Genomic DNA, 18362 nt, shown 5'->3' with positions numbered 1-18362 from the left:
ATATGTACAGCACCTAGAAAAAGCAACATATCTAATAATTCCAATTTCTCCTTGAACTTACTCCCCCAAACGTCATTATTTTCTTCTGACTTTCTCAGAACCAAATTGTCTTCATATACCTCTTGATTACAGCCAAGGATATTAAAAATGTTTACAATTGGCATGGCATTAACATCAAACGAGGAAAAAGATACCAGTTCATAAACACATGGCTGGAATGGAACATGCTAACTAAATATCAGTGTTAGTTACTGCTTCCTTTCAACAGTCTGCTATACTGTTTTTCAATGCTAGAACGACTTTTGGTTGTTCCCTGCTCACCAATTTACAGAAAAAGGAAAGCAGCTTTCATGCAAGATAACCACATAAACAGATTCCAAAGATGAGTTTAACATTGTCATTTATTAAATCTTTAATTTCTCTGCTTTTATTCCTTAATATTGAATTAAGAATAAGTATTAGAAAAAAACACGATTGTTTTCTTTTTCTACATCAATAGTTTCCAGAGAATGAGGCTCTTTAGTCAGCTTTTTATTATAGCTTTGTTATTTGATTTTATCCACAAGGTTAAGGTCCAAGTTCTTTATCCACTCAACCAAATGAAAACATTTAATGCACAAACTAATGAATGAATCTGGGGATATATTAAGGATAATGTAAACTGTTAACAAAACAAATAAATGCCTGACATTTAGAGGAAACAATAGAAAAAGAATAAGAAATTCACAAAAAAGCAGAGATGGCTCACTTTAAAATAAACCCGAGAGCACAGAATTATGTATAATAACATCATTTATATCTGCATTGCTTTTAAGGATCTTCTTACCCAACTTTGGAAAAACTATTAAGTATTCAGCATTGCACTGAGGACATGCCACTCTGGCGGTACTGTTTCCTCTTTGTTTTTCATCCACCCAGCGCTGTAGACAAGCCTGGTGCACCCATTTTGTAGATCCTCTGCACCTGCATGGTCTCACCCATTCAGCAGTTCTATCATCTTCATCAGTGGCAAAACACACCCAGCAACTTCTGTAAATTAAGAGAAAATAATGACATTATCTTTAAGACCCCAACTTTCTCTCCACTGCAGCCCTCACTTAATGGGATTGACCCTACTATGGTATTATAGAACCTCTATTCTACATTAAAAGACTGAGGAGACAAAACCATCAATACATTTCCAGTAAGAATAGCTTCTTTTTCTGGTTTTCCTTGTATTCATCTGCAGAATCATTGTTTTCTGAATTTTGTTTTTATGTAATTCCCTCCATCTTTCTAGTAATTTATCTTCTGTCATGAACCAGTGGAAGCAAAGCCACAGGCTGCTTTTGTGTTATAAGACTTAATAATTCTTTGATGAGTGGTAAGCACAGAAGTATGTGAAATTCAGTTTCCCCCCCATTTCAACACTAACCTTTTAACCTCTTGAACTTGGAAAACTAAAGTATTGTACAAGTGATTTCACACATGGTCTCATTCAATTTTCAACTGAGGGAAAACCCCCGCCCATTTCTTTCTGGTAAAGCATAACTATAAGAAAAGAGAAAGATGGTTAAATTAAAAAAACAAACAAACAAACAAACACACACCACACACACACACACACACACACACACACACACACACACACACAGCAAAAGGGAAGAAGAAATGAAGACATCAGGATAAATTGTTTTAGGATAATGACATGATAAATTTGGGCCTACATGATTCCATTATAGGTATGATTTGGTTTTCCTTTTGAGTTATATTTATTACACTTGAAGTTTAGAAGTCTCAAGTATGAGATGTTTTCTTTTTTAAAGATTCAATCACATATGCCAATCAGAGAAGTCCATTTTTTAAATCCTCACCTGAGGATATGTTTATTGATTTAGAGAGATAGGAAGGGAGGCGGGGGAAGAGAGAGGGGGGGAGAGAGAGAAGGAAGAAACATCGCTTGCTTGCCTCCGGAATGAGTCCCGAAACCTAGGTATCTGCTCTGACTTGAATCTAACCTGTAACCTTTTAGTGTATGGGACGATGCTCCAACCAACTGAGCCACTGGGCCAGGGCTGAGATGCTTCTTATGTTAAGAAAAAATTCTAGGGAGATGGTTAAATTTATAACATTTTTCCATTTTGCTTTTATAGGTACTTCAAGAGGTCTAATTTGTTCTTGTGGAACTAGGTTGCCAATTCCTTATTTTTCTCCCAATTAATACAAGTTTCAACACCAAGTTCTATTAGGGCAAATATAATTTAACTCAGTGAGACCATTCACCCTCCACCCTATTAAAGTATGAATGTACAATTGAAAACAACAGCTAATTAAAGCTTCTTACCTACTGTGCATTTTTCACTTAATTAGGTAAGTGACTTCTGTCAGAATAACTAGCCTAACTATGCTCAGTGGGAAAGATTATATAGTCAGGTACTATAGATGGGTGAGATCTTCAGTTACTGTAGAACATGAATTTTAATTGTGTGCTCCAATTAAAACTTCTCAATTAGAATAGAGGAAAAAACGGGACTGTATTCATGGCAACAATATCCAAAATTATGATTTTACTCAGCTTTCAAATTCAGTCCGGTTTCAAACGAGCAAGATAAGAATGGGAGGTAGGCAGCCTTTATTTAGCATGCTGATTCTCTAGGACCCACCTCAGCCACACTGTCAGGACCTTCACACTATCTTATGGTTATCCAAAAATGCCTCCTTCTCCTTTATCTTTTTAAAAATTGTACTATGGTAAAATATACATAACAAAATTTATTACTTAACCATTTTTAAGAATATAATTAAGTATACTGACATTGTGCAACTATCACCACTATCCATAATTTGAGTTTTAACCTTCAATTTTTGCATAAAATTTCAATTGACAGGTATATAGCAAACAGACCAGTTAATTAAAGTGTTATATATTTTCCCCACAACTGAGGTGATTTTGTAATTATATCTGTGTACACCTGGGAAATGAGATGTATCACTTTGGTAACAGAACATAGGAAGACTATGTAGAAACTCTCTAGCTTTGTATAAATTTTTCTTTTCAACAATGTAATATATATGTAGCTAAGTACAGTTGGACTAGCATAATTAATCAGTATTAAGATTAAACAAATTTTAAATTAAGCCAATTTTAGTCATCAGGAAAAAAAATGTAAAAACATATCTACTAAAACTATCCTATTTAGTAGCATTTTAGGTAGACTTGGAAAACACACACACACACACACACACACACACATCTACGCAATCTTAATAATAGGTTGTACCAAATGAAATTGCCTATATTTGTGTTTTTACTTACATCAATGGCAATTTCATATTTCAATCTAACAGGAATATTTGTATGTATATTCCCCATAAATTCTGGATAAGTGTAAGTTATTTCCCCCCAACATTATATTATGAAAAATGTCCAAGTGTCAAAAAGAGGTTGAAAATCTCTGTGAATACCCATATTCCCAATATCTAGATTCTGTAATTCTTATCATTAAAAAAAATATATATGTTTCTATTGATTTCAGAGAGAGGATGGGAGAGGGAGAATCAATGATTTGTCTCTTGAATGCCCCCTACAGGGGATCAAGCCCATAATCTCCTGGTTTATGGGTTAATACTCAACCACTGAGCTACATCGGCTGGGCTGTCCATTTTTTTTTTGGTAATTCTTACCATTTTAATATATGTGTGGTTTACCACATATTAATTCATCAATCCATTTTATTTTTTGATGCATTTTGATGCATTTTTTGATGCATTTCAAAGTTGCGGGCGTAAGTATAGTTCACCCCTAAATATTTTCAGTTTACTTTTTAGAAGGTATTCAACTGCTATGTATAGCAGGCACTTTCAGATTTTTTCTAATTTCACAATTATGGATTGGTTAGATGAACTATAATTTACAGTGGAAACTTATTAGGAGTCAAGCCTGATGTACAATACAATTTGAGAACTGCTGGTGTGGAGTAATGGCAGGTAAAAAAAAAAAAAATCAAGAGATTGGAGAAAGCCATCTGTATGAAGGAGACAATTATTTGATTTGCTTATGTTATAAATAATTGCTTCTGGTGACTAAATTTTTTTTTAGGAGGAGGAAAGGGAGAAGGGAGAGGATGAAGGGGAAAGGGAGAGAGGGGGAGCAGGAGAGGGGCAGAGAGATGGAAGCATTGATTGGTTGCCTCCCATAGGCACCCTAACCAGGGGTAGAACCTGAAATCTAGGAATTGAATCCACACCTTTCTGTGTATGGGACCATGCTCCAACCAACTGAGTAATACTGGCCAGGGCTAAATATTCTTTAACATAAATAACAGTTCAAAAAATGTTAAGTTCTAAAGAATTTATGAATTTATTTACTACCTTACTAGGTATGAGTTTAATCTACCTAATATGGAAAGAACATTAGTCTGTGAAATAGGGCCAAGGAAAATTAACTTGAAGCATATAAAAATGGTCACATAAATGTTTTAGGCAAATAGCCTATAAGACAAAATTATTAGTCTTCAGGGCTGCAGAAAAGGAAGGAAAGGAGCAAATAATGTATATGAACCCTTACTTTCCTCATTAAAAACAAACAAAAAAACAAAAAACTTTTGATAGACTGACCAGGAACATACCTGAGAAGTCTGATATAATTATGCTTCCCTTCTTTGTTTCCCCATACCCTTCTCCCTCCTTTTAAGGAGAAAATAGGTGTTTGAAAATAATGGGTTTACAGTTTCTCCAAACTTAGAATTGAGGGGAGAGTAGAAACTTGTGCTTTAATGCATCAACTTTCCCAGCAAAAAAATCTAAGGTTAACTATGACAAAACCAGCTTTATGTGCTCAGCCTCCTTCCCAATCACTGTAATCTGGGGGATAGGATACTCCTCAAACCACTCTAAGGATTACCCATTCTAGAGGTGGGGATGGGGAAGGACTAGCTGCCTAAACTACACACAAAGATGATGTTGCAGGGAAGAGTAGTTTTCCCTAAAAAGCATGGGGTACTATTTGTTCCTTAAAAAGAGGAGAAATTGGCCGAAACCGGTTTGGCTCAGTGGATAGAGCGTCGGCCTGCGGACTGAGGGGTCCCGGGTTCGATTCCGGTCAAGGGCATGTGCCTGGGTTGCGGGCATATCCCCAGTGGGAGATGTGCAGGAGGCAGCTGATCGATGTTTCTCTCTCATCGATGTTTCTAGCTCTCTATCTCTCTCCCTTCCTCTCTGTAAAAAATCAATAAAATATATTTAAAAAAAAAAAAAAAAAGAGGAGAAATTGGCATGTGCCCTGACCGAGAATCAAACTGTGACCTCCTGGTTCATAGGTCAATGCTCAACCACTGAGCCATGCTGGCTGGGGTGTGTGTGTGTGTTTTAGGTTAACTAGTTTGGGGCAGATTTCCCGTCATATATAACCCAAACAATTTTGTTACACAGTGTGAGAAACTGAATATAAGAGATGGCCCCTTTCCTAGCTGGTTTGGCTCAGTTGGTCTGCAGACTGAAGGGTCCTGGGTTCAATTCTAGTCAAGGGCACATGCCTGGGTTGCGGGTACAATCCCCAGTGGGGGGCATGCAGGAGACAGCTATTCAATAATCCTCTCTCATCACTGATGTTTCTATCTCTCTCTCTCCCTCTCCCTTCCTCTCTGAAATTAAAAAATATATTGGGGGGGGGGGAAGGAGATGGCTCTAAAACAATCATATAAATAGACCTTGTATTTCAGTGTGTTAAAGCGCATATTACTAGGTCAGATTTTTAATATTTTAATAGCTGTGTTTCAACATACTTTGTTTCATTTCAGATCCTATACATTTTGTTTAATTCTTTCAAAACATTCTGAGAAAGATCCCATAGATTTAACTAGACTGCCAAAGCTGTTTACAGCATAACAAAACATTCCGTTAAGATCCCGTATTATAAAGAATTAACACATAAAGCAATTCTGCTCAGCACCCTGGTGTTTAGTGGAGAAAGTCCTGGTTTCCTACTCTCAACCCCACGTTTTCAATAGGCTGCCACCACTGGTTAAGTCACAGCGGTTCTCAACCTGTGGGTCGCGACCCCTTTGGCGGTCGAACGACCCTTTCACAGGGGTCACCTAAGACCATCCTGCATATCAGATATTTACATGACGATTCATAACAGTAGCAACATGACAGTCATGAAGTAGCAACGAAAATAATTTTATGGTTGGGTCACAACATGAGGAACTGTATTTAAAGGGCCAGAAGGTTGAGAATCACTGGCTTAAGATATTCACTCAAATCCTCTCAATTCATTTTCTTTCAAGCCTCCTGCTTGCTGATGTACACACTATTTTAGTTCCACACCTTCCTACAAGCCAAGCTGGGGCATATTAGTTTACAAAGTATGTAAATGGAGATCTGGAAATTACCACGGTAGGTTCAGTGATCAAAGAACAAATTACTATTATACTGTAAAACAGAACTAAACTAAACAAATCTAAAAACATTACTTATTCCTTAAAATAATTGTACAGCCTTACAGTATTGGCCATATCATTAATGTGTATGTATAAAATGCTACTCTATAAAAGATCAGTTACTTGATTCTACATGACTTAAATATAACTTTTTCCAGTTATATATCCATCCTAATAGTAAAATTTGTGAACAATTCAAAGAATGGCTAGTTGGCCTTAAATCTAAGATTACTCAAGATCTCCTAAATCAACTTGAGTAACTATTAAGTTCATCATTTGATGCCACAAGGAACAAATATATGTATAGAATATAGACATACATTTAAACCCACCACATAAAACATTAAGTGCCAAGAAAAGATGTTAGATGCTATATGTAATGCAGAAATGTTATGACAATAAGAAACACAGGGTGAAATAGCTGAGATTTCATGAAAAGGAGAGAACTACAGATGACAATTCAAGTTGGATTGGGGAATGAAAAGGATAAGGGTAAATGGAAGAAATGCAGCATAACCAAGTTTAGAGATGGAAATGAACATATAATGATGGACAATGAGAAGACCAAAGTGTTGAAGTAGAGGTTTTAAGACATAGATATTACAAACCAGTTGCGAAAGGATGGATGACAAAGATAACCTCACTTCATAGGGTTCACTTGTGAGTCATTCCCTCTTTATATGATTAACTAGGGGCCCGGTGCACGAAATTCGTGCACTGGGTGTGGGGCAGGGGGGAGTGTCCCTCAGCCCAGCCTGCCCCCTCTCACATACTGGGAGCCCTCAGGCATTGACCCCCATCACCCTCCAATCATAGGATCGGCCCCTTGCCCAGGCCTGATGCCTCTGGCTGAGGCGTCTGGCTCGGGCAGCGGGGACCCGCAGTGGCAGCGGCCCCATTCGCTTTAGGCCCAGGCAAGGGACCCCTAGCTCCTGGGACTGCCAGTTTCAACCGTGCCCAGCTCCCATCGCTGGCTCCACCCCTATTTCCTGCTATCACTGGCCAGGGCGGAAAAGGCACCTGATTCTCCGATCATGGCTGGGGGGCAGGGCAAAGGCGGCCCCAGGGCCGCCTTTGCCCTGCCCCCCAGCTCTTAGCTCCCCCCTGGGTTTCCGATCACTGTCAGTGGCAGGGGGCTTCTTCCTGCTTTCCCTTTCGCCTCCCTGCATTGTGCCTACATATGCAAATTAATCGCCATCTTGTTGGCAGTTAACTGACAATCTTAGTTGGCAGTTAATTTGCATATAGCCCTGATTAGCCAATGAAAAGGGTATCGTCGTACGCCAATTACCATTTTTCTCTTTTATTAGTGTTGATTAAGTTAACCATTTAAAAAGTATGTGAAAAAAGGGCCAGAAACATCAATAAAATAGTTTCTCACTGGAACATAAGTTAACTAAGCAAGATAGGTAATCTAACAAAACAGCTGGCAGTACAGACTATCTTTGCAGACTCAAATTGCAGTTGTTTATCTTGGACTAGAGGCCCAGTGCATGGATTTGTGCACTGGTGGGGTACCTCAGCCTGGCCTGTGCCGTCTTGTAATCTGGGACCCCTTGGGGGATGTGGGACTGCCCGTTTTGACCTGATCCAACATCTCCCAAGGGATGTAACAGTGCACAAAGTGGCTTGCCAGCCATGAGCCTGGCTCTTGGCTGAGTGGCACTCCCGCTGTGGGAGTGCACTGACCACCAAGGGGCAGCTCCTGCACTGAGCATCTGCCCCCTGGTGGTCAGTGTGCGTCACAATGACCAGTCATAACAGTCGCTTAGGATTTTATATATATATAGATTATTAGAAACATCTAGGAAATCAGACTCCTGCCCTAGAGATCACTGATAAAAACTGGAGTGTAACGTAACAGAATAGAACAATTCCAGGATGTAGGAGAGAGAGCAACGAAACAAGCTTTAAATTGCTGCTCTTTTATTATATGTAGTTCCTTAATGTATTTGCATGGCTGTTTATGGAACAGAACGAACCCCCTAAAATTCAGAACAAGTTTAGAGATCCATACTCTGGTTAATGGAAGGAAGGCCCAACTTGACAATAGAAAAAACTGCACACTGCTTGCTTTGTCTAAGGACTAAAAGCGTCATATCCCATGTATTCTGGAATAGGAACTATACCAACAGGACTAAAAATCTCTTTATGTCTGTTCATTCAAGTGGAATGGAAGTTAAAGTTTCTGGATTCATCAAAGAGATATAACCACAATCATGACACATTACCAAAGGGCAAAGTTGAAGAGAAATACATCACAATGAAAGAAGTCATTTATTGAGCATATACCAGTATTCATACTATACCCTTTGTCTGACCTTCATAAACTCTGAAAGCATAATTATTTCCATCTTATCTAAGGAATCAAAAGCCCAGAAAGGTAATCTGCCCAAGACTTCACAGTTAAGCAGAGAGGTATTGATGCAACCTAGGCCTTGACTCAGCTTTTTTCACTGCACCATGCTGCCATATGTTTAGTGTATTCTGATAAAATTTTCCATTTCTCAATTCTTAGGAAATCGTAGCCAGTACAAGAAATGCTGTTTCATTTTTGCTGCCATAAGGAGGTTTCACCAGAAATCTAAAACCCTTCTAATTGACTCTAATGTGCCATATAAATATTATCTTTTATCTTATGAATTATGGCATGTAAAGAATTGGGAGGCATGCAGGTATGTATGGCAAGTAAAGAATTGCTACATAAGTCTGGATAAGAGGTGAAAAATATTTCTGGCTGAAATGTTCAGAAAAGCTTTATAAATGAGGCAGAACCTAAACTGGGTCTTAAAGAATGGGTAGAACTTTGAAAGACAAGATTGAAAAGAAAACCTGTTCAAAGGACAATGCGCAAATCAGTTTGGCTTGGGCAAAAGACATGTACTTATGTACTCTTCTTTTTCTTCTTCTTATGTATTCATTCTTAAAGAGAAGCAACACTTTAAAAAGACAGCTAGTGCCAACCATATACTCTGTGTCTTAAACATAATAGGAAACACAATAAATGTGATTACGGAGGGTCCTGAAGGCCAGGCTCAAGAATTGATACTCAAGCTCAATAAGCAATAAGAAAACAAATGGTTTTGAACAAATAAGACAATTGTTTAAACAGTGCCTGTAAGAATATTCTAAGCACTAGTATGTAATAAATAATGGGGGGAAAAGACATTGATTCAACAGTGTTTTCTTGAAGAGAAATGGGAATTTCTCTTACTAAGGGAATAGTTTCTGTTTTCAATGAACTTCCAGTTGAATGTGCATGCTGGTGGTGGTAAAGGGTGAGTGTAGAAGGCTCTGAGACACATAATAGGTGCATTAAAAAATGTACAGCTCTAGCTGGTTTGGCTCAGTGGATAAGAGCATCGGCCTGTGGACCAAAAGGTCCCGGGTTCGATTCCGGTCAAGGGCACGTAATTCTGTTGCAGGCTCCTCTCTGGCCGGGCCCTGGTCGGGACTTGTTCAGGAGGCAACCACAATGGTTCTCTCTATCTTTCCCCCTCTCTCCCAATCTTCCTAAGAATCAATGGAAAAATATCCTTAGGTGATGATTAACAACAACAAAATAATAATAATAATAATAATTTATAATACAATGTGACATACTAGAATGAATGCATAAAAGGTTCTATGGAAACACAGGAAGGAGTAACTCACTCTGCCTGAAGGAATTATGCAATGCTTCAAGATGATATATGAGCTTAATTATAAAGATGGGTAAGAGTTAGCCAGGTGTTAAAAGGGAAGAAGTAATTTAAGCAAAAATAAGGAGATGAAGGTGCAGGATATATTCAGAAGACAATGAAGTGGAATGCAGAAAATATCTTTATGATAGGTTGGGGCTGGATTATATTAGTCGGTTTAAACTCCTTCACTGGGGTCTTGAAAGTTTAGATTTTATCCTATAGATGACATAAAGGCTGACAATTTTTAGAGCATGGAAATGACATGATTAAAATTGTGCCATGGCTAATTCTGACACCACTCTGAAAGTCAAAATAGAAGAGAAAAACTGAGTCAGAGAAAGTAGAACCCACAATATTTGATAAGCAAGTGGATTTGAAGGGAAAGATACAAAAAAGAAGAAAAAAAAAGACTTAGGTTTTATGGCTGGTAGACTAGAAGAATGGTCTTAATAAAGACCAAACATTAGGAAGTCAAGATAGGTAAAAAGACAGGGAAATATCAGTTTAGACAGGTTAAGGTGATAGTAATAAGTATACACAAGTAGCAATATCTATTGAGCAGCTAGAAATGAGACACTAAAATATGGAAAGAGATAAGGAATAAAGACACACATCTGAGAGTCAGTCACTCAAATAGAGGTGAAAATGAGATAGTGAGTATACTTTTCAGAGAAGACTGCCAAGTGCTGAGGATTGAACCATACTTAAGTGATTGAAGGGAGTAAAAAGATGATATATGAGGAAGAAAAAAGCAAAAGGTAAATAGTCTGATATAACATAGTTTTAAGAAGTTAGGGGGTGGTGGATTGGTTTCATCTTCATTACATATATTGGTGGGTGACCTTTAGTATACTTTTAGTAGAGCTACGACAAGAAAGGAAAGTGAAAGTCAAATTATAAAGAGAGATAATAAAGAGAAAATAAAAACTAAATGTCATAGGGGAATGAATTAAAAAGAAAATGATTATGTTAAGATAGATATTTTATATATATATTATTTTTTATTGCTGTATATCACAGCTCAAAACAAGATTTAAAAAGCAAATGTAGATTTAAATTTTAGAAACAAAAACAAAACTATTTGTTATATATGGTATATAAGCATTAAACAAAGAATACTGGAAAAATATAAATCCATTTATGATAGTATAGTGGGGATGGGGAGACAATACCGGACTGGGGTTAATGGTCAAAGAGGACTTAGTGAAGTTTCTACTTTTTACATACAGATGGAAGTAAATATATAGGAGGCAGGTAGGGAGAAGATTATTCTCCTTGCTTTTCCTTCATCTGACTATTATGTGGACATTGACTACATTCCCTGCTTACTCACCAGGTGCAAGTCAGTGATGCAAAACAACCTCAACACATTCCTGAGTGTTTACTGTGAGACAGGGTACACGAAAGTCAAGTTTCCAGAAGCATTTCTTAGCAGGCCCAGACTTTGAACCTGAGGTCCATTCCTGCAGTTTGTTACCATATTCTTAGTATTCTCTATACATTTAATTCTAATTTTGAGAAACATTAGAGAAAGTAGATGGTGATAGAATAATATATGACAGACACCTCCTTAAAAAAGTGTGGTAATGAAGGAAAGAAAAATTGACCAAGGTTCAGAGAGCTTAATATAAAGGGTTTGAATTTATAAATGGTTATCACTTCAGGGCAATGATTTGTGAACCTAAATCATTCATGACACTAAAAAATGACCCCTTTCCCCCTACCCTCAATTTAAAAGACTCAATAAGTTTACATAAACAGTTGTTTATTGTTTATAAAATGAAAGGCAAAAAAATGAAAGGCAAAAAATCTATATCTATCATCTGCCTATCTATTTACCTACCTATCCTTACCATCTTCAAATACCGCAATTGCTAAACTAAATTTAGTTACTCACAAAAGACAAAGCAATTCAACTTCAGATATAAATTGCCATTGGTTTAAAAACCCCAAAAGACTGATTGGTATAAACTGAACATACCATTCATGTTACAATTAAACGCCATCTTAATTTTATTTGACAGTTATGGAACACAAATCCCACTAGAATTTAAGTTCCATATGAGCATTTTTTGGTTATGGTTACTACCATATACAAGGGCCTAGAACAGCGGTTCTCAATCTGTGGGTCGCGACCCCTTTGGCGGTCGAACGACCCTTTCACAGGGGTCGCCTAAGACCATCAGAAAACACATATATAATTACATAGTTTTTGTGGTTAATCACTATGCTTTAATTATGTTCAATTTGTAACAATGAAATTGGAGGTCACCACAACATGAGGAACTGTATTAAAGGGTCGCGGCATTAGGAAGATTGAGAACCACTGGCCTAGAATGATACCGAACATATGTAGGCACTTGAAGAAATCAACATATGGATAAGTTTAGGAGATAAATTCTGCCCGTCAAAAACTGCCACCCAAAGAAACTGGGGGGAAGCCAAAGTCAAGGCAAGAATTATGGGCCCCAACAGGCTGACATTTTAATCTGTTGGGCCTGTTAGTATTCCTCAAATGAACCCATCAAGTATCTTTGTGTTCAATCTGCATACTGAGTCTGCCCAGATTAATATAGTAACTATGAGAGAGATGGGGAGAAAATTGCCACACTGGTTTGTTATATTAGAATCTTAAGTAACTTATGTGCGTCTAATATATTAATAACACTTTATTGGTTTTTTGTTTGTTTGTTTTTAAAATATATTTTATTGATTTTTTACAGAGAGGAAGAAAGAGGGATAGTTAGAAACATCGATGAAAGAGAAACATCGACCAGCTGCCTCCTGCACACTCCCTACTGGGTATGTGCCCGCAACCAAGGTACATGCCCTTGACCGGAATCGAACCTGGGACCTTTGAGTCCACAGGCCGACGCTCTATCCACTGAGCCAAACCGGTTAGGGCAACACTTTATTGTTTTATAAAGTTCTTACACCTCTTCTCATTTGTTACCATCCTGTGAGAAAGAATATTCCCATTTTATAAATGAGATGTATAGCCTCAGAACTTAACCCCAAACTCACATAGCTAGTAAGTAGCAAAATGAGAATTTCAAGATTTTGGTCTCTAAATTAACCCAAGTTTTTCTCACTAATCTGTTACTATCTCTTATCATGAAAGAACCCCTTATGGTTTAAGGTAGGTTTTCAACAACATCAGAAATACCTGGAAAGCTTTTGAAACTATAAATGCTCAGACCCCATCCTCCAGAAATTTGTGATCTAATTGGTCTTGAGCCATCCATCCATCCATACTTTAAAATGCTCCCCAGGTGAATCTAATGTGGAGGCAGATTGCCAACTACTGATTTAATAACATAATAAAAGTCTTTGAATGCCATCTTAAGAATCTACCTTGAGGTATGTCTAAAAGGTAAAGGTTAGGGTAAGCCCGTATTACAGTCACCTGCTTTAGTAAATGCAGCCAGAATTTCTATGTTTCTGTTGAGATGCTTTAAATGCCTCACTAGCACTCCTTGGCTTTTTACTTTTATGGAAATCTCCAAAGAGCATATGAAAACCAGGTCAGCTTTTGGACACACAAACGTTTCTAAAGTCACTCACATAAGTCAAAGCAGAAGGCCCTCAGTGGGAAAAAAAAATTTAATTACAAAATACCCTGCACCAGAATAGAATATTATCTGATTGAAACTGGCAGTGATAGAAGGTGGTCTCCTGGGGGCATATTTGCCATTTTCTAAATTGCAATGAAACACACAAACTAAAAACTGGTAAATTATCAGACCCCTAGACACCTGAGGGGGAAAAAAATCATGTAGTATTTTGTTCATAAAACAAATATGTATTGATGACCCGTGGAGTACAAGGCTCCGTTCTAGCTTTCAAAATAAATAATGATGACTACGTTTCTGCCTTCCTGGAGCCTGTAGATTATTTACACACACACACACACAAAGTTGTCAATAAATTTGACCTGAATGCTGACCTCATGGTCAGCTGAAGAGACCATTGGGTAATCCCAGCTGGAAAAAAAAGTCAGCAACATGATTTCTATGAACTTTAGATGCCTCAACATTCTCAGCTCCAAAGGAACTGTCCCATTCTGGGGGGAGATGCTCTCTCTCTCGGGTGATCTGGGGTCCGGATGCGGTGGATCCAAACGGCGCTTAGCCAGACAGAATCTCCACGGAGCGAGGCCTCTCACCGGACACTTACGGCGGGACCTTTGCTCGGCGCAAAGAGCAGTGCAGCGCCGCTGGCTGAACTGGGTGGCAAGCGGCCCCTGAGAGCTGTCACCATCAACACGGCACTGGCTGTGCCAGGAAGTTAAGCCCAGACTAGGGGGAAACTGTGGATCGAGGCTCCAAAAATCTCAAGGTAGCGCCCAAGGACTAAGCATTTGAACAGCAGAGGGCGATGCATCCGATGTCACAAAAAGTTTTAGGTACGGGACCCCCCCCCCCGCCCCCCAGAAATGGGCAAGTGGCCCCAACAGAAGATGACCCTATCCCGCGAACTCCACGAAATCGTCAGATACGCTCAGTGTTCGGTGCGGGGCACCGGCGGCTGTTTCCCGTCACCTCGACCCTTTGGCGTGACCGTTACAGCTCCCGGGCGGGTCCTCCTGACGGACCTCACCGCCCGGGAGCGGGGATGGGTGAGGGGGGCGGAGGGCGGAGGGCGGAAGCCAGCCTATCGGGCTGATCCTGAGGTTTTGGGAAGATCCTGAGGTTTTGGGAAGAGCCTGGAAATTCACTGTAAGAGGATCATTCCCTTTTCTAAGAAGATAGCCTGGTTCTTCTCGCCAGTGACATCGCTGACAAACACGTTACAGCACAGTTAGTGGGGCGGGGGGGAGAAGAGTACAGAATAGAAAAAAGAAAACTCCTTCTGTGGGTTAAAACGACTGCCTCCCCTTTCAGAACGGCGTCCCCACCATCCGAGACGCTCCTCGTTAACTAAGTTTCGCTGTAGGTCCGCGCACCCCGGCCGCCGGCTCGCCCCCCCCCCCCCCCCCCGAGTACGGACGCCAAACTTTCTACCCCTCAGCCGGCCCCAGGCCCGGGGACTCCTCCCCGCCCGCCCGGCTCCGCGGACGGACGAAGCGCCTCGAGGCCGGCGGGCAGGGAGGGCCGGGCTCCCCGCGGCTCGCGTGCGCCCCCCAAAGCTGCCCCTACCTGTCCAGCATCTGCTGTAGGGCTTGGTCCGGCATCTTCCGCGGAGCCGGAGCACTCGCCTCTCCGGGGCACCCGGTCGGGGCCGGGCCCAGGGACAATAGCACTGAGAGGCGGCGGAGTAGGCCTCAGTCCCGCGGCGGCCACGAACCCGTCTCCCAGCCTCCGGGGTCAGCTCTGCGAGCCGGGCGGCGGCGCTGCGCGGCCTGCGGGCGTCCGGAGGCGGCGGCGGGGAGCGAGGAGGAGGAGCCTGGGACGAGGAGGCGACGATCGCAGTCCGGGTTCCTGCCCGTCGGCCCGGGGTTCCGGTCCATGGACCGCGGGCGCCGAGTTGCTGCCGGCGGAGGAGCTACCTCTGTGAGGTAAGAGTCCCCGCCTCCGTGCGCGCCGGGGTCACGACGCAGGGCGGCCCAGAGCAGCCTGGGAGATGTAGTCCTCCGGACCGTCCCCGCCGGAGGCTGCACAGCCCGCCCCGACCACCGCCGCCGCGCCCATCGCCGCCCGGCCGGCGCCCTCCCGTTTCCTTCCTCCAGGGGGGAAAATGTGCTTTGGGCCGCTTTCCAGGAAGCAGCAGGATGCGCCGCTCCGCTGTCAGTAGCCACAAGGTCAGCCCCCCCAACTCCCCCGCCTCCCGCCCCCCGCCTGTTTCTTTCCTTCTCAGCTCTTGCCTTCAGGTGGGACCGAGCCAGGTGAGGGGAGGGGGCTCCCGGGCCATTTCTCGGGTCTCCGGCTCCGGCCGCGGCATCGGTCATCGTGGCGGGGGTTGGGGCGGCACGACTGACTGCTGAAGCCCTCGGCGCAGGGGCCGGTCCCTGCCGCGTCGGAGCTCATGTGGGGGAGTTACACAAGCCCCGCCAGGGATCGGGTGCTCTAATGCCGATGCTATTCCTGCGGGGCGGGTGGGCAGGGACTGCCTCGACCAGCCGGCTCCCACCCGAATCGGCGTGTGTTTGGGGCTGGGGGGTGGGGAGAAAATATGACCTCTCCCTCTCTACGAGCCTCCTAAAAGGTGCCTGGGCTTTCAAGCGCCCGCCGACGGTCTCCAAAGGGAACACGTTGGTGAATCAACAGCTCCTGCTTACTCAGCTGTGGGTTGTCAGGGGCGTTTGTTTCTCTCTCCGCTGCTGGTCACTGTTAACCATTTCTAGTCGCCTTGACACCTCCACGCAGGTGGATGTGTGTGTGTGTGTGTGTGTGTGTGTGTGTGTGTCTCGGCGTGGGGGTGATCAAAAGGGAAAAATAATAATAAATCACCGATCGGGTGATGATCTGACGCTCTAGGGGCAGCTTTGGCGGGAGGAAAGAGCTGTTGGCTAAGACGAATGAGTCTTTTGGACGACCTGTGGCGTTCTCTGGTGCTGTGCTTGGTAGGGCGTCTGGTGGTTTTCCCTTGGTTATGCCTCATTTCTGCTGCAAGATATTTGATTTTTCTGTAAGTTAAAAAGTCTGTTTTAAGCTTCCCCCCCCTTTTAACCCCCCCTTTTTATGTAGAATTTTAAAATCAGCTGCTAATTCTCTGTTTAAAGTTTGCTTCCTGAATATATTTGACTTACAGTGTACATTGCCAGCGAGGGAAAAATAACTTGTGTCCAGAAGTTTATTTGGCTTCCAGTTTCTGAAAGATGCTTTTATGAAAGGCTTTGAGAATTTACATGACGAATTATAATTAATGCTTCACTTTTTTTCTTATGAGATGAGAAACAGGCCCCGCTAGGGGATGGACTGTGTTTAATTTAATCAGGGTGTTTGATATTTTAAATTCCTATTTATTGCTCCTCCTACTGTATAAGCCTTCTCTTACTGTGTATTTATCTCTTAAGCAATTGTTAGCCACAAGAGATGGATATATGCATTCCGCTCAAAAAATAGAATTTGATCCTACTTTGTTAATTAAATAGGCCAGTGCAAGCTCCATTTAGTTTTATGATTTACACTAAATGTAAAGGAGTTCTCACCTCATCTTAGAATATCTATATGAACCCCAAATTGGAAAGTAATATGACACAGTTATTTTGATAGCAAAGCTGTGTGCAGATTAACATTTTTTTGTTTCAAAAAGGTTTTGATATTAGCATTTGCATGAAAATTCTGTTCCCTGGCTACGTCACAAATCCTTTGAAATAGAAAAAAAGGGAAAGCTGTTTTTCATCTTAGGAGTGATTAGCACCTGACCTAGTAATTTTACTCCTTGGCATCTATCCATGAGAAATAGAAACATATGTCTACACAAAAACCTCTATGCAATTGTTTATAGCAGCATTATTCCCAATAGCCAAAAGTGGAAACAACCGAAATACCCTACAACCGATGAATGAATAAACCAAATGTGGTATATCTATGCAATAGAATATTATCAGGTGTTAACAAGGAAGGAAGTTCTGATACACGTGACAACATGGATGAATTTTGAAAACATTATGCTAAGTGAAAGGAGCCAGTCACAAAAAAACACATATTGTACAATTCCATTTATGCCAAATGTTAAGAATAAACAAGTTCAGAGAGAGAGATTAGTGGTTGCCTAGGGCTGTAAAGGCTGGAGAGAAATGGGAATGGACTACCAATAGATATGAGGCTTCTTATTGGGGTGATGAAACTATTTCAGACTTAAAGTTGTAATGGTAATACACATGGTAAATTCTACTTCAGCTTTAAAAATAAAACAAAATTAGATTCTGGTGATGGTGGCACAGTTCTGAAAGTATACTACAAGAAATTGAGTTGTACACTTAAGATGAGTGAATTATATAGTATGTAAATTACATCTCAATAAAGCTGTTAACAGATGTAATTAGCTACATATAAAATGTCCATAGGACAGCTAAGGAGGAACAGATAACTGATAATTCTTCATTATCAAACTTTAATTTTTTAATATTTCTAAATTAGTATGGGGAAAATAATGGTTAATAAGACTCATGAAATAAATTAATTCCTTGCATTTGAAATGAGTGACACATATACCCTGAATTTCAGTATTGTTTGTCAATATTGTCTTGGCTCTTGCATTTTCAAATAAGACTCAGAATAATAGGAATTATAGTTTACTTTCTGATTTTGAAGGAAATAAAGTCTTAATTACTTAAATCTTAGTCTGACCAAAAAAAAGTTAAAATGCACTCCTG

At 40.8% G+C, this 18362-nt stretch overlaps 2 protein-coding genes across 3 annotated transcripts in view; one reads left to right on the top strand and one right to left on the bottom strand.

Moving 5' to 3' along the window:
* The window catches only part of MARCHF5 (membrane associated ring-CH-type finger 5), a 44747-nt gene extending 29180 nt beyond the window's left edge, over positions 1–15567 (bottom strand). The window contains exons 1-2 of the mRNA XM_059662849.1: positions 15241–15567; positions 827–1029 (exon numbers count right to left, since the gene is read on the bottom strand). Of these exons, the coding sequence (XP_059518832.1) occupies positions 827–1029; positions 15241–15275 (238 nt within the window). The 5' untranslated portion in view covers positions 15276–15567. The remainder of the gene's footprint in view (positions 1–826; positions 1030–15240) is intronic.
* The window catches only part of CPEB3 (cytoplasmic polyadenylation element binding protein 3), a 181822-nt gene continuing 178923 nt past the window's right edge, over positions 15464–18362 (top strand). The window contains exon 1 of one of the 2 annotated variants that reach the window (XM_059662840.1): positions 15464–15599. The gene's annotated coding sequence lies outside the window, so the exon portion shown is untranslated. Of the gene's footprint in view, positions 15600–15630; positions 15843–18362 lie in introns of those variants that run through there. The other variant, XM_059662839.1, reaches the window with a different exon arrangement.

The sequence above is a fragment of the Myotis daubentonii genome, chromosome 13 (assembly GCF_963259705.1).
Source record: "Myotis daubentonii chromosome 13, mMyoDau2.1, whole genome shotgun sequence".
Taxonomy (NCBI): Eukaryota; Metazoa; Chordata; class Mammalia; order Chiroptera; family Vespertilionidae; genus Myotis; species Myotis daubentonii.
Note: the sequence above shows the minus strand (reverse complement) of the source record. Positions and strands in the feature narration are given on the sequence as shown.